General features: G+C 39.1%; 2 protein-coding genes across 4 annotated transcripts in view; both read right to left on the minus strand.

Moving 5' to 3' along the window:
- scap (SREBF chaperone) overlaps positions 1 to 6,925 on the minus strand; it is a 54,401-nt gene extending 47,476 nt beyond the window's left edge. The window contains exon 1 of one of the 3 annotated variants that reach the window (XM_079692088.1): positions 6,739 to 6,925. Coding sequence is in view for 1 of the 3 variants with exons in the window: in XM_079692087.1 (XP_079548213.1) it covers positions 4,317 to 4,384 (68 nt within the window). In the remaining 2 variants the exon portion in view is untranslated. Of the gene's footprint in view, positions 1 to 3,076; positions 3,229 to 4,316; positions 4,573 to 6,738 lie in introns of those variants that run through there. The other 2 variants (XM_079692087.1, XM_079692086.1) reach the window with 2 other exon arrangements.
- Positions 6,926 to 7,019: 94 nt separating this feature from the next.
- Positions 7,020 to 11,935, minus strand: elp6 (elongator acetyltransferase complex subunit 6). The gene is made up of 7 exons (XM_079692089.1): positions 11,657 to 11,935; positions 11,084 to 11,162; positions 10,923 to 10,993; positions 10,294 to 10,418; positions 8,966 to 9,176; positions 8,262 to 8,423; positions 7,020 to 7,674 (listed from the first exon to the last, which is right to left on the minus strand). Exons 1-7 carry the CDS (start codon positions 11,708 to 11,710, stop codon positions 7,549 to 7,551), a joined length of 828 nt encoding a protein of 275 aa, XP_079548215.1. The 5' UTR covers positions 11,711 to 11,935; the 3' UTR covers positions 7,020 to 7,548.
- Between the last annotated feature and the right edge of the window lie 6,379 nt (positions 11,936 to 18,314).

Consider the following 18,314-nt stretch of genomic DNA (forward strand, 5'->3'; position numbering starts at 1 on the left):
AACTATAGTAACGCAGTGTAGACGCTAGACGTCATCTTCAATGCGAACCAAAAAACCAACATCAGCCGTTAGCTGTTAGCCCTCAGAGCTCCTCATATCTGTTCAGAAACTACACAAAAGTTAAACAAGTACAAACCACAGACTGTCCGTGTCATGGAGAATACAGTCGCTGGTTTATTTATGTCTGTAGGCCGTTGTTGTGAGTGTGGACGGTCGGAGCATATACTGCGTTAGCTTAGCCGATCTCCATTTAGAAAACATGCATTTTAAAAGGTTTTTCACCTGCCGTCTGTCTGCAGACTTGTCAAAGCATTAATTCATGGTTTTTACTAACCGGTATCAGTATGTTGTTACTTCGGCATCATTTTGAAACGTGTATTACAATTAAATCACGGTCAAATATGCTCATTTTGTTGTAGTTGTAGCCCCCTTGCCAGCGGTTCTCTCTCTAGTTTAGCATACTCAGCCCGGTTGTTGGCCCGGAAAGAACCTCGATTTTGGAGAGCCAGAAAACTGTGAAAAAGCACCCGTTAGCTGGTACTATCCAAAAGGACCAAGTACGTGTGTGGACTGATAGATGGAGAGGTGTCAGATCACATCGCAATGTAATGTAAAAATAACAACAGAGTGAACATTTAATTTCCTCCTAGAAGAATAAAGTATGTCTTCTTCTTTAGAAACTTTGCTGCATCATATACACTATTTAATCTTTTATAAAGTACTTTTTTGGGGACGTTACATAGTTTATCAATTAGGGTATACAATGTAAAAACAGCCATCAGAAAGTAAAAGAGTTTTAACGTCCTTTTTTGTCCAATTAACATATTCAAAAAGGAAATACAGGAACTCAGTGACACGTACATTTTGACTTGTAATCAACGGCTGGACTGTCACATTTTCTACCAATCATTTAGGTGCACATTTTCTGCAGCCTTGGAAGAAACACAGATTTTGATCTCTGGCTGCTTTATAGTTTTCCAAAGTGCCTCCTGAAAGCCCCGTGCTAAGATTTGATCAAAGTTATCTTATCTACTTTATTAAGGATCACATCCATTGACACATCTCCAAGGACACACAGAGAGAGAGAGAGAGAGAGAGAGAGAGAGAGAGAGAGAGACAGACAGACAGACAGACAGACAGACAGACAGACAGACAGACAGACAGACAGACAGACAGACAGAGAGAGAGAGAAAGAGAGAGAGCGAGCAGCTCCTGAAGTAAAGCTCTGTCCTGGACACCTAATTAGTGACATACTCCAGGTTTTGGCACACATGCTGCTGACTAAAGGCACGGTGTGTTTTTCCTTCAGCTCACACAGGGGTCACATGGTAGACGGCACACACACGGCTCATTCAGCCCACAAGGTGTGGACACATTCGCCCCCGGTAGAAAACATGTATCACCGGCTGAGCAGCTACACTGAAGCAAACATGTCTCATCGATCACACCTGGTAAGACAACAACCACCGTGTGTTCACCTGAAACCAGCCTTCTGTTAGAGGACAGTGGGTAAGATTACACTTTCACACAGAGGGATCAACTGGCCAAAGAGGAAGACAGTCGCTTTAAATTGGGGTCCTTTGAGTATTAAATACAACTGGTTTTTACCACGTTAAGATTATCAAAGTAGCTGTTAGTTGCTGCCATAGAAATGCATGCAATTAACCGTGTGTCACTCCCAATGATCGGTCAATATCAGTAAAAAAAAAAGCAATTATTTTTGACTGATATTGAGCAACATGGGATACGAAAAGCGATAGATGAAATGACTGTTTAAAAAAAAGTATTCACATTTTCAATTACAAATATATAAAAATGGTTGGAGTGTGACTTTAAGAAGATCTGTACAAAACAAGGATTTTTTCCTTTGTAGGCTGGGCTACACAATCTAGCAATTTTGGAAATTGAACTAGTCCGATTCTGAATAATGATGCGGCCCGATTCTAGTTCAAGAAAATTACCATCATATGAAGGTATTAAAAGTGTAAGATGAGGCCACAAAATACATATTCAGTGCAATTTAGGCATTACATTACACAAACATTTGATCTAATTATTACCTTTGCTTAAAATGAATTTACTGATGTATTAGCACTAAAGAAGAGGTTTGCTGGGACGACTCCAGGATGATGTAAGAGAGGCAACAACGCTCGGCTGTGCACGTGTGGTTTGTTTGAACATTGGCTTTTAGTGATAGGCTGTGAAGCTCTGCGCTCACATGTTGAAGAGAAGAGGAAATAAGCTGAGCTGCAACAGGGCAGAGATGCATTTAGAAAAGCATACATGTTACTCAGTGAGTTCATTCGTATGTTTGTTTGATAAATTCGAAACACAAAAAAGCAGTTATTTCTCCAAATAAAAATAATAATGTGAAAGAAGGTTGTTTCAGAAGTTTGATTGAATGTGTCCTTTTTTACAAAGACATGTTGATGTAACAAATTACTGAATTAGTTAAAACAGTTTTTTTTTTTTTTTTCTTGCACTAAACAATAACAACATCGCTATCGGATGATTTTTTTTTTTTGTATTAAAGAACTTCACAATGATGGCTTCACTTATTCAAAGACGTGTGTAATGAAAAAAAAGTATGTATATACCAAGAACTATGATTCATGTGTCCCTCATTGCTTGAATAATATTGACTTGTTTACCAGGCAGACACAAAACTACACATTGTACAGTAACATGGCTTAGTGATTGCCAACAGCCTAAACACATATGCACCACCAGAGTCCAAAACAAAAAGAAATATTGGCCTTTTGGCTAGTTCACCTCATTTCAAACTAAATCAGTTCCTCCAGTTTCCAACACAAACTGGATCTCCTGTTGACTTCTCTGCACAATCTCAGCTGTTTGCTCAGCGCTGCCTATCGTGTGTTTGTAGATACACACCACTGTATTACAAATGTTTAACAGGCTGCCCTGGCACACACGCTGCAGCTGCATGTGTACAGTATCCAATTCTACTGATTATTAAGCCTCTGCTTCTCACATGATGTCAATAAGGAGCATGTATTACGCCCTAACAATGCAGCACAATGCTTCCACACTGTATCCATTATACAAGAGTTCATACCTGCTAATGGGAGACCAGGTTATCTCTCTGGCTCGCAGCCCTTTTCGTCCCCTGAAGGCAGCAGCACGTTTTTTTTTTAGCTTAAGCGGTCCCTTGTGGTTAACGTGTTGCTCATTTCTGAATTCAGGCAGAGTGTGCGACTGCTCGTCTCGTCTCCCCGGGAGCAACGGAAACATTTCCTTGGAGGAATCTGCCTCAGGAGACTCTTGATCTGCTGCTATAAATACCATATACAATAGAAACAGCAACGTCCTCCTGGAAGGCTTGCACAATGGGTTCTGAGAAGGTCAAAACAGCCTTTGAAGTAAAGCCTTTCTGCTCTGCGTTTCTGCAGTAAAAAAACGACTTTCAAACACGCTTTGGTCCCGTTCACTTTTTCGTAAGGGACAACTTTGAATAAAAGCCTCCATCTCACAGCTGTTGGTCCAGTTCACTGCGTGCTGTGGGGTTACATGAGCGTAGCAGCGAGACCTGATTTGGCAAAGGCTCAACAGCATCTCCGTCAGTGAACTAATCCGGGATTGAGCCGATCGGAAACTCAACGAGCAGGGCTCAGGTCCCTATATCCACCCCCGCTGCCTCCCTCCTCCTCTAGGCAGTATACATCTACCCTACATGTTGCACGGTTAGATTCTCACATCTCAAAAGCACGACAAGTTTGACAGAGGCTCTATAATAATAGCTACAGGCTGAGAGCTGGTTAACTGTTGTTTCAATCTGGTGAGTTTGTGTTCTCTTCAGCTCTTTGGCAGGCGACCAGTATTTGTTCGGATATCCTATTCTGTCTGGCCGGATGGAATTTGATTTTGTTGGAATATACCAGCTACTGCAGCTGAGGGAATAAAAATAACACTTCTGCTTAAACTCAACAGACCATGACTAAATCTTCACGACATCTACATGCAAAACTCTCTTTGATAACACTGTGCTTCTGAGCATACATGCTGAGCAACTAATATTCTAACAAAGAGCAGTCTATGTGCCTCACACGTGGGGAACAAGCAAACAAACGTACAGTCTTTCACATCGCTAGCACACATTTGGGAGATCATGGAGAGTCTCTGCAGCTTCATTAAATGGCTTGTAGATTAATGTATAAAGCCTCATGTGAACAACATTACAGTAGGCACAGTGGTGCATTGAGTTCATGGCTTAACTTTTTATGAGAGACTATGAAAAAGTCAAAATAAGATACACTGGAATATAAGATTCAAGAAAAAATCAAAAATGACCCTCTTACCTCTTCTGAACACTTGCTAAAACGCCTAACTTGAAGGCATCTCCGGGGCTTATAGATTCAAATGCCATTATCAGCAATTGTATGTATCTTGCAATGCATTTGCATGTCTTCCAAATGACTTAGAGGCCAAAAACCAGACCAATAGCCAAAAACATTCCAGAGAGCTCTAAGCTTTGTCCCTTCTCCGTAACTGCATCAAAATCCAATCCTATGGTTGCATAATGTGGAAGAATGCTCCTCTGATCAGTGAGGCCCATGCTGTAAAGACAACCTCGATGTGGATGAACACACTACTGCAACACAGCCTTTTACAACCAGAGCTGATGGCATAAGAGGGAAATGCCCTGTCAATCAGTAACCATAATGCAATTGTAAATGATGTGTAACAGGCAGTCCGTCTCTGCGCAAGGATTACTGTATTTCTGATACTTTAGAGAAAGAGGAAGACATTGATGACACACTACATTTAGATTTCTTTTCTTGTGTGATTCATTATGTCTGCCGGTTATCATGCACGCATAGTTTCAAGAATACTTCACTCCCTAAATGAGTAAAAGTTATCAGTTTAACACGTGTTACTGTCTTTGTCATGTAGATAAAGTTAAAATGGTTAAATATCTACCACAAGATAGTGAACATGGAGGTAATGGGGCTGATGCAACATCACTTTCAAGAAACAAGCAAACAAAGAGGCTCCTAAAGATAGGGATAGATTCGGGGCACAAACAAGCTTATAGTGTAATTGTACTTTCATCATGGGGTAAAGTTAGACAAAATGAGTAATCTATGACAGGGTTATCTTTCAGTACACACCGCATAGGCCTAATTTAAAACAAACATTTCGCTTTAGTATCACCTCATTTACCAGGAAAAAGCGAGTCTTAATTCTGTAGTTGAGAGATGACATGAGACCGTGTAGAAACCACTGAGCTGGCCCATACAAATAATGAACATACACATATTTCCATAGATAACACACAAATAAGCCTGGCAGTTTTTCCTTATAAGCAGTGGAAAAAAAAGTATTTATATTTTTTACTTGAGTAAAAGTACCAATACCATACAGTAAAAATACTCAAATTGCATCGAGAAGGGTACTTAGGTAGAAGTATAAATGTATGTATGATAGGAAAATGTACTGTAAGTATAAGTATTCAATGCAGAAAAAAAATGTAATCATCACAAATCACATGTAAGAGGCTCGAACTGTGAAATGAACAAAACAACTCGAATATTAATATTTAGCACTTCGGGATTTGAAATCAAATATGAAGTGCTTTATAAATGAAATGAATCCATTATTATTATATTCTGCTAACCAATTCGTGGTTTTACTTGGATGGTTTAATCTATACCAAAGGATATTTTCCCAAAAATTGTCTGTCAAAATCTGAATTTATAAAGTAAATACAGCTCTAAAATAAATGTAGAAGTAGAGTAGAAGTTTAAAATGAAAATACTTGGGTAGAGCACACGTACCTCAAATAGGTATTAGAGTACAGTACTTGAGTAAATGTACTTAGCTACTTTAGACCACTGCAGATAATGTAGTTTCATAAATTACTTATATTTCAGGGACCTGCTGCTGAGTGTTAAATTGCTAATAGTTAGCTAAGTTTAGTGGAAGCTAATGTGAGCCAGTTTCTGGCAGGGTTTCTCATTAGGAAACACTAATATCAGTCGGAATAAAACACCAACACCCTGGTGATTTAAGTAAACATGTATAACATGATAGAATTTAAAGACAAAGCCACTAATTGTTACTAAAGTTACCTGAGTGCGTGTGAGTAAGCTAAGCTAACTATTTCGTAGATGAACAACAATCAATAACGACAGCATTTAAAGAGACCAACTTCAGCCAATTTATTATTTTGTTTATGTTCACAGCCACAACTTTATATATATAGTAACCTAGTATGGCGTTACTTCATATTGTCGTACTCTTTCTGCACCTGCAGACAACTTGTGATGGCACCAAGCTAAATGCTAATATGAATAGCATGCTAGATATGTTAGCTCCAATATGAACCCAGTGTCCCAATCAATATGTATTTTTAACAAACTAACAAGAAAAGGTTGCACTTTCACAGTGGATTCATGCATGCCACTGGGTTTGAGTGTTTCCTACACCTACTTCACATGGCTGTGAAACCATCAGACAAGTTTGTAGCAAACAACGCTGAAAGCAAATTAAGATAGCATTGCATTGAAGAGTGACGATGTTAAGTTGTATATGATGGTTTCAGGATTTCGTGGGTTTATATCTGATTTTAAGAGACAATAAGGAAGCATGCGAGCCAAGCAAATGCAGCCACACTCAGAAGCTATAATGATGGAGTGATTAAACAATCCAAAAGCTCCCATGCTTTCAGCAACCACTGAGCTAAATTTCGCAACATGGCTAAAGCTAAAGCACACTTGCCTTGACAAACTTCAGAGATCCTCAAATGTAGATGTTGCTGTGGGCTTCCTCGGTGAACTGACGAGCAACCACCGGGTTATTCCTTTGTTTTGGAAATCAGCTTAAGGCTATTTTGGATGCATCGAATAGGATGCTGACATTAAGGAGCAGCGTTTCAAACCCACTGGTTGTCAAATCCGACAGAGACCTCTCCACTCCGAACTCTCACCCTGCAGCAGCGAGGAGAGCAGTGCCAGGGCGACCTCTAGTGTTCACACACTGACAATGACAACATCTCCCACTGTTTTTATTACATCATTTTATTCAACCAAAATACATTCAGTGGTATCATGATTCAAGACGGAAACATGGGCTGATTATGAGAGTGGGGCACAGATATGCAAAGAGCCTATCGTACATAGGGGAAAAACACACAGACTTTACAGGTGATTCGCCTCTTTTTGTTGTTCTTTTGGTTTTCTATATAGTTTTGAGTCTCACTGTGGTCATTGTACCTGGCAATCAGACTGTATAGACATTATGTCTTCTCTTAACTTATTGGAAAAGCTGAAAAAAAACTATTCTTAGAAATGTGACGCAATTCAGAGATCTGAGACCACCAGACAATCGACTAGCAGGATCACAGTATCCTTCCTAAAGATCGTCTAGGGTCCAGGCTGGGTCGTTGACACGAACGAGACTCTGAATGTTTGGGAAGTTCACCAAACCCTTAGGTAGCTAAACTCCTGACATCTGGTGTTATTCAAATATAAACAGCCAGTGGTCAGATGTAAAAGAGAAGAAGTTCAACGAGGATAGAGAGAGGTGAGACTAGAGGACAGCGCTGGATGTCCCGGGAGCGAAGAAGGATGCTCCTTTATCGTGGACCTTGTACTGAAAGAGTTTCTTCTGAGTGTACTGCCCGTCGCCCTGTCTCCTCCTCCAACACACTTCCACCTGAAAGACAAGAACATTATATATTTATTGCAAGAATTCAACGTTTTTTTGGTACATTTTACTCTACTTTAAAAAGGGACAATGTAAAAATAAGTCTGCCCTCCATTAGTACATCCAGGTGTTTTATTGCACAATCAATGGTTACATGGTAATATTTGTAAGCACAAATGCAGATTTGTTTTTAAATCTAGATGTCGAGCTCCTCAAAGAAGGGCTGAAATTATTTATCAGATCAGGTTGAGGTAAAACAAACAAATTAGAAGATTGATTCATCATAATCTTATTTTTTACAAAAGTGAAGAAAGTATGCTTGGAAACACCTAAGCAAAAAGAAACAGTTGTGGACCATCAATAGGACAAATCAAGCACTTTGAATATTTCAGCTTGGACTTGATCAGTTCACAATTTTCTGAGACGTTGTAGACAAAAGATCAAATCAAGGAATTAATTTGCTGATTCGTCATTAATGAGAATATTCTTAAACCGCAGCACCACCCTAAACGTCATGCAGTACAGTTGGACAATTACGGGTTCGATAATGTGTTCAATCAGACACAGAAAGACCGTGCTGGCAAACACACACTCACCTGCCCGTGTATGTCCCTGCAATAGCCGGTTGGGAGACCCTGTACATGAAGAGTGAGGCTGCACTGGTGGGTGAGGCCCTTCATCAGTCTCTCTGAGCCTTCATCATCTCCCTCGTCCTCCTCTCCCTCCCCATCACAGCGAACCAGCATCACCACGTTACCCTGCAGTCACAGAAAAAAAAGTTATGGTGATAAGACAGGGTTTTTATTAAAGCTCTTTACTTTAAAGCAGGTACATACAAGTTAGATACACTTTATGAAAGCAAAACTGCAAATGCCTTTTAAATCACAACCGGCTACCTCCTGGCAGTGCAGACTGATAACAGCACATTTACATGCAGAGATGGCAGGAAAATGCTGTTTTTAACCTTTCAATAATAGAAATGTCCTGCTTTTCTCTGTTTGATATCATATTCAAATTAATATTGGGTTTTGGACTGACAAAACAAGACATCAAAATAATTTCACTTTATCATAATGTCTTATATTGTGTTGATTTACTTCAATTAAAGAAACATGTTTTTATATTTGGAATGGTATGGATCACCCTGGACTTTGAGACCCTCGGATGGACATTTCACAATAGCAGCATGTTTAGACTCAACGATTAAATGTTACTTTAGAAAACAACCTGCGGATCAATTTGATATTGAGATATATTTTTGGTTGCAACCTTAAAATCATGCTTTGACAGAAGATCCTACCTGCAGCTGGGAGCAGACGATGGCCCTGCAGTAGTGGCTGAAGTCCAGCACGGCTCCAGCGCTCACCCCCAGACTCAGCAGCACACTGAGGTCGTCCACCAGCAGCACCGGGGGCCCCCACTCCTCTGACCCATCTCCCGCCTCCTCACCATTACTGCTCACAGCAGAGCGCACAAACTCGTAGAGACTCTTCAGGCCGACGGAAGGATCCCTGCAGACAGCAGAGATGGCAAAAGTACACACATCCTTTACTCAAGTAGAAGTACAGATACTCATGTTTAAAAATACTTTGGTGAAAGTAGAAGTACTGACTAAACTTCTTTACTCAAGTAGAAGTAAGGACTTTGAAATGTGCTTAAGTAAAAAGTACCCATAACTAGCAGCTGTTTTAAAGAGTACCTGACCTCCCTTTATATTAATAGAACAATAATGTCATTGTTAGCTAATGAATGTTTCCATGGTGACCAACGGCAACATGACAACGTTTTCATTGGTCCCTCTTCTTTAGAGAAGACCAGGAAATGATGGATACACGGATCGTGTTCAAATCAATAGGCACGCAATGACTCTAAATAATAATGATCACGCCACCAAACACACATTCAGACTAAAGGAACCAGCCTGTTTGGAAAATGTGAGAAGTAGAAAGTACAGGTATTTGAGTTCAACATGTGAGAAGTAGAAAGTACAGGTATTTGTGTTCAACATGTAAGAAGTAGAAAGTACAGGTATTTGAGTTCAACATGTAAGAAGTAGAAAGTACAGGTATTTGAGTTCAACATGTAAGAAGTAGAAAGTACAGGTATTTGTGTTCAACATGTAAGAAGTAGAAAGTACAGGTATTTGTGTTCAACATGTGAGAAGTAGAAAGTACAGGTATTTGGGTTCAACATGTAAGAAGTAGAAAGTACAGGTATTAGTGTTCAAAATGTAAGAAGTAGAAAGTACAGGTATTTGGGTTCAACATGTAAGAAGTAGAAAGTACAGGTATTAGTGTTCAAAATGTAAGAAGTAGAAAGTACAGGTATTTGGGTTCAACATGTAAGAAGTAGAAAGTACAGGTATTTGGGTTCAACATGTAAGAAGTAGAAAGTACAGGTATTTGTGTTCAACATGTAAGAAGTAGAAAGTACAGGTATTTGGTTTCAACATGTAAGAAGTAAAAGTAAAAAATTGTCAGAAAAATAAGTCGTGGAGTAAAGTACTGATACCAGAACGATGTACTTAAGTACAGTAACAAAGTATTTGTACTCCACTACTTCCCACCTCTGGCAGAGAGAGGACACAAACTGTGGTAAAACATGAATAGTGATTATTTTAGTTTGTACCTGAGGAAGTCCATGGCCTGACTTCCTGTGTCGTTTTCTTGAGGAATCAAAACAGATAGCGACTCTTTCTGTCCCTCCAGGAAAACCAGCTGACCTTTTTCCTTCGCTTGTGTTAGGCTAACACCCTGAGAACACACAATTCACACACAGATACACACACAATGAATGTCCTCACTTTAAGATAGCAATATTAAAAGGTCAAAATATGTAAGCTCCTTTATCAACCAAGTGAACCCTAGACTCAATCAATATGAATAAAAATAACTTTTGGTCGAAGTGAACATTAACCTTTCTTGTGCAGAAAGGAAAGATCTGACATTACAGATACCCGTAGATCCAGTGAGGGCATACCTACAATTAAAACCAAAAAGATAAAAGCTAGGTAGCATTTGACTGAACATATGATGGGACACAAATAGTTGTATGGTTTTATCCAGTTCTAATTTGGGGTTCAATAATGGAGGAATCCTTGAAGTATGTCTTTTTGTTTGTGTTATGCTCTGTTGTGTATACGCCCCAAGAAGCGCAGCTGCCATTAAGGAATCCAAATAAAGAATAAATGATCTTTGAACAGTGGAAATGTTCAGTGTGAATATAGCATAAGGATGATAATAACACTGAAGACTCACCATTCTCTGACTGATGGCACTGTAATGATTGAAGGACTGCACCAGACCCACAAAACACACTTTGCAGCGTGCTGAAATAAAAACAGAGACATCAGTTTCACACATAAATACAAAATAAATCTTATTTTGATAATACTTTACAATGCCAGGTGCAAACTCACCTCGTAGGTACAAAGAGAGGAAGTGGTGAATGAGGAAAGAGGCATCACTCTGTCTGTCTGATAGCAAAACAAATTCTCCCTGTAGAAAAGGACAACCACACTTTTGTATATTTATTTACTTCTTAAATATATATGTAAACATGTATTACACAGCAGTATTCATGTGTTAATAAGTCCACTTTTCAAATAAATGCAGTCAATTAAAGTTGAAAACATGTTCTAAGAAATCTTAGCTGATAAAAAAAAGCCAAATAACTTATTTGCATAACAAGCTTGAAATATACCCTTCATATTTCCTTTTATTAAAAGCAAGCTGAGGCTTCTGTTTTAAGGAATGAGCTGTAAACACATTTATGTTACAAAATAAATTAAACCCTATGGAAAGCTGTGATGTAGGCTTTTTGTTTTCTTGAAGCATATTCAAATATCAAGCATAATTTATCTAGTTTAGATTCTAGACTCAAGACAAACTTGCACATAGTAATGTTAGCACGTATAACAGCGTGTTACAACTTAACAGAGATAACGGTCATGTGCACATTACCATGACAGATCAATTAAAAAGGTCCTTACCTGTGTGAAGCTGTCAGGAGTTGTGTTCAAGATACTGTTGAGTTCAGTATACATTGCTAACTGTGTGTATTGCTAACTTAACAAGAATAATAGGAACGTAAGGCTTTGCAAGCTAAATACAACGTTACAAAACAGGAGATGCTAGCAGGAATTCATTTAAAACGTGTCTTGTAAACCCATAGTTTGAAACGTTACGTGAAATATGATATTAATCCAAAATGTAACTGTAATTTTCTCTCAGAAAGCAGGTGTGCTAACGTCAAGTAGCATGCTAACAAAGATAAGTATAAACAAAACAAGAGGTCTCACTCCGCAGCTGAAAGGAAAGCAAAAAGTTATTTAAGTGTTCCTTGTGTTTACGAATTTAACAGTACATTACAAATGTATATTTATGTATATGTCACAATTGAACAAAGCTTTGGCAATACTGTATCTGTATGTCATCATCGTCAGGCTAATAAAGCTATTTGAATTTAATTGAAACGCGTTTTGGACCACAGAAAAGCCACTAATAGCGTCTTTACAGCTGCAATTTTTGTATTTATATCACATTTTTGCAAGTGTTATTGATTGTATTCTTTAGGAAAACAACTGTTCAAGTTTTAAGGCTGAATTGTACGTTTTCACTAGTGTTTATTTGAGGTGAAACCAGCCACTTCAGGTCTGTGAGAGAATGGTCTCCATGGTGATAGCTTTGGTCTTCTGTTGAAATAAACGATCTTTGTTTTGCTCATGGCGACTTCTTCGTGTGTCCATCTTAAATGTAACAAAGCGCCCCCTGTTGGTAGTACCGTGTGCATTACATTATAATAGCGATAGTTGAGGTGCTTTTTCCTGGATATTTGGCACCAAAACATGACTCAAAAGCAGTTATTGTAAGTAAATATATTAAAGGTATTCTTTCAAGTGCTTCATAGCTATAATTCTGATCTGGTTTGCACTTGTAATTTATTTAAATATTTCCATGTTCTGCTTTATAAATAATGCATTTGATAAAAAAATGATATTATAACATAAATAAGACTTTTATTATCCCAATGAGGAAAATGTATGAGGCAATATAAAGAAATATACAGTATATCAAATTGGTGTAAATAATTGCACTACCGGAGGATAGTTTCGACCCATGACTCCCGTAATTACAGACCCAGTACAGTCACTTCACAACTGTTCTTCTTATGTTTAGAAATATATGTTTTTATTATATGGAATCAGCATCAAGCATCAAGTCATGGAGTAGTATAAGAAGCCCTTAATCAGGAAATACTGAAAAACCTCACACCTGAGGTTTTTTACCTGATTCTTTGGACATGGCATTCCTTTTTTGTTGTTACAATGCACACACATCAGTGACAAAAACATCAGGGTTCATCACATAGACCTACACATAATTGTAATTTTTTTTATTGGTCTATTTTCAAAGAACAATCTATTCCAGCACTCACGAGTCAATAGCACCCTGACACAAGGACAATAAAGCTATAATATTATATATCATATGTGACCATGGCTATTATTACACAATTCTGCAGCTGCCCATAGCTTCCCGGAGCTTTAACCTGAGCTTTAACTCATTGTTTATCTTTCCCAAGGCAACTTTAATGTCTTGGTTTAGTCTCACCACTCTTAGAGTTATTGGTCACACCTTGCTTAGTTTCAACTCTGTTGTGTTCGGGTCTCCTGTGACCTGTTTCAAGTTAAAATGTTATAATAACTACGCTCTAGTCTTTTTTATCGGAACAAGGCTTCATGATATCCTCCACAACAGCTATACAAACACTACAAAACTGATTTTGAAAATTTTAGCCAAGTCAGAAGGTCTCTAAAAAAAAAGTGTATCATTTGGTGTTCCGGTCTGGGGAGACCCAGCAGCATTGTTGTGGGTGACTCGGGGTCAAATTTGACCCAATCAAGATTCATCTTTGACTTTAGAGACCCCTCTCCCCCACCCCCTTAATCCACTGTAACAATAATTTTAAACTTTTTGGGGGGAAATTGTATTCTAATATTAGTCTATTATAGTCAGATAACGTAATGATTCACTGTCTTCACTATAGGAAATATAATGAGTGAATTGAATCACATGTTTTACTTAAATATGTGGTGTAATGTTTTTTGGAGCAATAAAATAAAATTACAACAGGATTGCACGATAATGAATGCATAAGAAGTTAGCTATGATGTAGTTAAAACAATATTGGATGATAGCCGGGAACACCATGAAGGGTAACAGCTTTTGAACACAACACCAGGGTTAATTAATAATTCTTAAAAAACTCAATGTACACTTCCTGCTTAGCACGTGCAGTTAGCATATCCGGTGGAAAAAGTGGAGCATGGATAGATTGCTATTTTATCATCCAAGCCTTAAAAATGTATGTGAGAAAAATATGTATGGCTCTGCGTTGAATAGAAAAGCAGAAAACCTGCAGAAATTGTATCTTTCTTTTTTCCCAAGTATGATTAATGTCAAGGTTTCTCATGTAAGTCATCCATCTTATACTGGTGGTTCATGCAGTAGGCTACGGCAGGATGAAACACTTTCAAGTAAAATGGGAGATAAAGCATGAGACTGATCATGTTTTGAATCAGCAGATGGCAGTGTGTAGCTCTCCATAGCTCAATATCAAACACATCGAGAATGCAATGCAATGAACCTGCGTTTAATGAAAAAGGTCTCATGGCAGCAGCCTCCTTGAGCTTCTGCACTGCAATTCAGCTCATATATTGGAGTAATTACACCTGATTGAATCCTTTTGCCACACCAGAGGATGGTTTATTGTGTATTTTTCTTGGCTTTTGGATTATCACTTACGTCGAATAATTAGTTTTGTTTTTTGGCCACTAGAGGGCAGCAGATTGTGCTGTTTAAGCAACACTAACATATTATCACCGTACAAAGTTCTGAGGGTGCGTGAGAAAACTTTTACACATGTATATAAATAAATACATGCTTGTGTTTCTGTCCAAGTTAAGGTTATATGCAGCATTTATGGTTAGACACTCTCCTGTGTCTAAGTGTTCCTGAGCAAAACTGTCACAAAACAGTACGGTATACATCTCTAGATAAGTAAATAATCAATATATTAGGGGGGAAAAGCATTATGTTCGTATTCTAAAAAATCCTAAAACGGTAGTTAAACATTCTAAAAACCAGCTTAATGACAGTGTTTATGTCATTGTGCAGTAGTACAGTACACACAGATATATGAACACACACTAAAAGGTCAAACAAAAAAGAACAACATCAAATAAAATATACACTCCAAGATGCATTCAAACCCGCAACAAAACAATGCCCTCATAGCGCATCTCAGTTCGAACATTAACTCGTGTATTGGAATGCAGAATAGTTTTAGCTGCCATATGAAGCCATTGGTTGTTTCCAATAAAATGCTGACACTTTGAATACCTCTATCATCATTCACCAGGTGAACCCGGTTTTGATCTGACATACAGTTGACGAAATCCCGAAAACAAAAACTCCTAACATTTAAATAAGAGTTGTGGTTAACACAAACAAAATGCAACATACACATTCACACGATTAATGTCAAGATTACAGCGAGGAAAACGAGATATGAGAAACAGTTCCTCCAGCTTGCTCTGGTAAAATGATGTTCTCAAACAAAGAGAGTGCTTTGTGAAATACGCTTTGAGTTAAATGTATTTTGTCCTGGAAAACATTTGTTTTTGACTCTTCACAAACATATTTTTATGATCAGTCTGCAGAGCGGTGGGTTGTGGAGGAGGGATGGTTTATGCAAATGATGACTTGATGAAAACATCTGTTTGCGTCTTATCTCAAACCAAAAGTTAGCAATAACTTTGAATGCGTGTCCATCACTTCAATAAAGCATCAAACATACTTATTTTGAGCCAAAACGTGATGTTTTACGAAACAAAACCACAAACCTTTGATGCCTAAATATAACCACTAAGTCTGTTGCATCTTCTTTTTGTTCTGCATCCGTTTACAATGTTAACCGTGTTTAAAAACAGTGACCGTAATCCAGCACAAAATACATTTCCATCAAAAAACCTAATTGAGAATGCAGTTTAATGGTAGGTGAATGTACTTTTCTAGGAGACAGGGTTACTTTAAAGGTCACCTATTATGCAAAATCCACTTGTTCATGTCTCTTCTACATCAACATGTGTCCCCTCTTCTTCATGTCTCTTCTACATCAACATGTGTCCCCTCTTCTTCATGTTTCTTGTACATCAACATGTGTCTCCTCTTCTTCATGTCTCTTCTACATCAACATGTGTCCCCTCTGTGGAAAGAGACTGTGAAAGTTTCAGGAACAAAGATTCTCTCTCTTTTTGTCCTGATCCATTTCTATAAAAACCTGTCTAAAAATGAGCTGATCAGATTTTGGCCACTTTATGATGTCATAACGATGTTTTGGCTTGTGTAACCATTAGCCAATCAGCAACCAAGGTAACCCCTCCCCCTTATCACCTGAATCTCCTCCTAGAGCACCATTGAGTTCTTTGTAACCAAATGTCTCTCAGAGGGGCGTGGCGAGGGGCTCCTTATTTTCATCTAAAGTAACAGACAGAGAATCAGCACTTTGGAAACAGGGCTGAAACAGAGGGGATTATGGGTAATGCTGCAATGATCTGTTTGGTGTTTCAGCCAATCAGAGACAGGTTCTGTATACATCCGAGACCTTCAATATATTGATGAAAAACATAGGGGACCTTTAAAGGTGGGTGTAAGGGTTGATAGTCTGTTTCCTGGATTGCTGAGGCTTGTTGGTGGTGTAGGCCGGCAGCGAGCGAGTGCTGGAGGGACTGCAGACGGAGCAGGGAGGAGAAGGAGGGTAAACATCGTCCTCCCACGTCAGGACTCGATTCCTCGCTCGTCTGTGGTTATTAACAGTTCTGAGAGGCCGCTTGTTGACGATTCGGGGTCTGGCTTTAGGCGGCCTGTAGATGTGGATGTTGTACCGGGCAAAGGGACCCCTGGAATACTTGAACTTATTGGTCTCAGCGAGGTGGAGCTCAACGCCGATGGTCACCTTACAATGAAGGAATATAGAGGTTATTGGCAAGCTGAATGTAAATATTTTGCTCATAATGAACTCCAGACAATATGGGGATAATCAGGATTGAATATTTTTCTAGGAGATTGACATCTGTCCGTCCCTCCTCAGCCGCTATCCCCGGAGTTTTGTTCAGTTTTCACCCTGGTTAAAAGTTGTTTTTGGGAGGCCTCTTCTGAAGGGTGTAAGGACCGAGGGTGTCCAATGCTGTACAGAATGTACATGTAAAGCCCCCGAGCGGAAGGTGTAATTTGTGATATTGGGCTATGTACTTTATATCAAATTTGATTGATTGATTTGGTTGGTTGTCCAATGTCAGAAGCATTCTCACTCACTGGATAAAATACTTAGTTTAGTTCAGGCAAGAGACAGAGCAGAGTGTGCAATTGTCAAGACATGGACATGTTGCAGATTACAGCAGTTATTTAGTCGACTTTGTCCGACAACTTTGGCATTTACTTTACAGGCAAAAAAACATCAGAATCCCTTTGTCTTTTCAGTTGTCTCTACATTTTAGTCTAACTAACCCTTCTGCTTGTGCTCTTGTTTTTTATTGGTTTGTATCCAGCCCCATAGAATCGCCGCCAACACATCCACCTACTCGCCTCCAATTCTCCAAAGAATGAGCAGCTCCACTTACCCATGGGCTCAATCAGACATTACAAAGATTTTGTACGAGGATACTGGCACGGTAAAGTCCGGTTTGTACTCAGACCTAATTCGGACATTTGTGTTCTCTCGTACAGCTCATCCTGGATGTACATATCTCATCTTAGGGTTCTAGTGCATGTGTGAAAGAGTCTTTGGATAAACTGACAGCTAGCAGACTCTGGATAAATATACAAATCGACACCTGTAATAGACATCCTCATCATTTCCTTTAGCAAAAAGTTGGGCCGATCACTCCGAACCCTCTTGAATCATCACACTGCCAAACCACTTGCTCATTCACATGAAGGACGGAGAAAGGGGGGTTCATGCTGCTTTGGACGGGTAATGTATCACTACATTTCCATCAGAAAAGAAGCCAAAGGGTCCTGTTCTGATCAGCAGCATTCCTCTGAGCCTCATTAGTAAACTAGACGGTGCCAGAACGATTCATTTAGACTTTACCCCCCCCCCCCTTGCTTCTCTCCGCTTTCCTTTTGGATTCAATCCTTTCTTTGTGAGGCTCAATGTGTGCTTGTGTGCGTGCATGCATATAATTCCAAATTAAGTGTGCACACATATGTATATCTTCTCAATATGTAGTGTGTGTACGTAAGGATGTCGATTCAACTGTGTTCATGTTGTGTGCTTCGTATGTGTTTTTGCATACATGCATGTGAGGCTTTGTGTGCATGTTTACGTGTGCATGCCTCCATCCCTATGTGTGTGTGTCTGCATCAGCCAATCACGGCGGCCCCTTCATGATCCCAACACCATCATTCCACCACATCGGCAGCCAATCGCAAGCTGCCGATGAATCCCAAGTCCCAGCAGGTTTGACTCCGACAGCAGAGAAGAAGAAAAAAGACAGAAGATCTTAACGTGCTTCCACCATGTTCTCGATTTCACGATCCTTAAACCCTCATCACCATCCTCACGTTTTATCCCCCTGAGAGCTT

The sequence above is a fragment of the Notothenia rossii genome, assembly GCF_949606895.1.
Source record: "Notothenia rossii genome assembly, chromosome: 7".
Lineage (NCBI taxonomy): Eukaryota > Metazoa > Chordata > Actinopteri > Perciformes > Nototheniidae > Notothenia > Notothenia rossii.

What these genes read in the sequence shown, in the direction of transcription:
- elp6 (XM_079692089.1), bottom strand. Translation starts at nt 11,710, where the DNA reads ATGTATACTGAACTCAACAGTATCTTGAACACAACTCCTGACAGCTTC. An exon ending in CTCCTGACAGCTTCACACAG is followed by an intron (nt 11,163 to 11,656) that starts GTAAGGACCTTT and finishes CCTTTTCTACAG; the next exon opens with GGAGAATTTGTTTTGCTATC. An exon ending in CAGGCCATGGACTTCCTCAG is followed by an intron (nt 9,177 to 10,293) that starts GTACAAACTAAA and finishes TGCTGTCTGCAG; the next exon opens with GGATCCTTCCGTCGGCCTGA.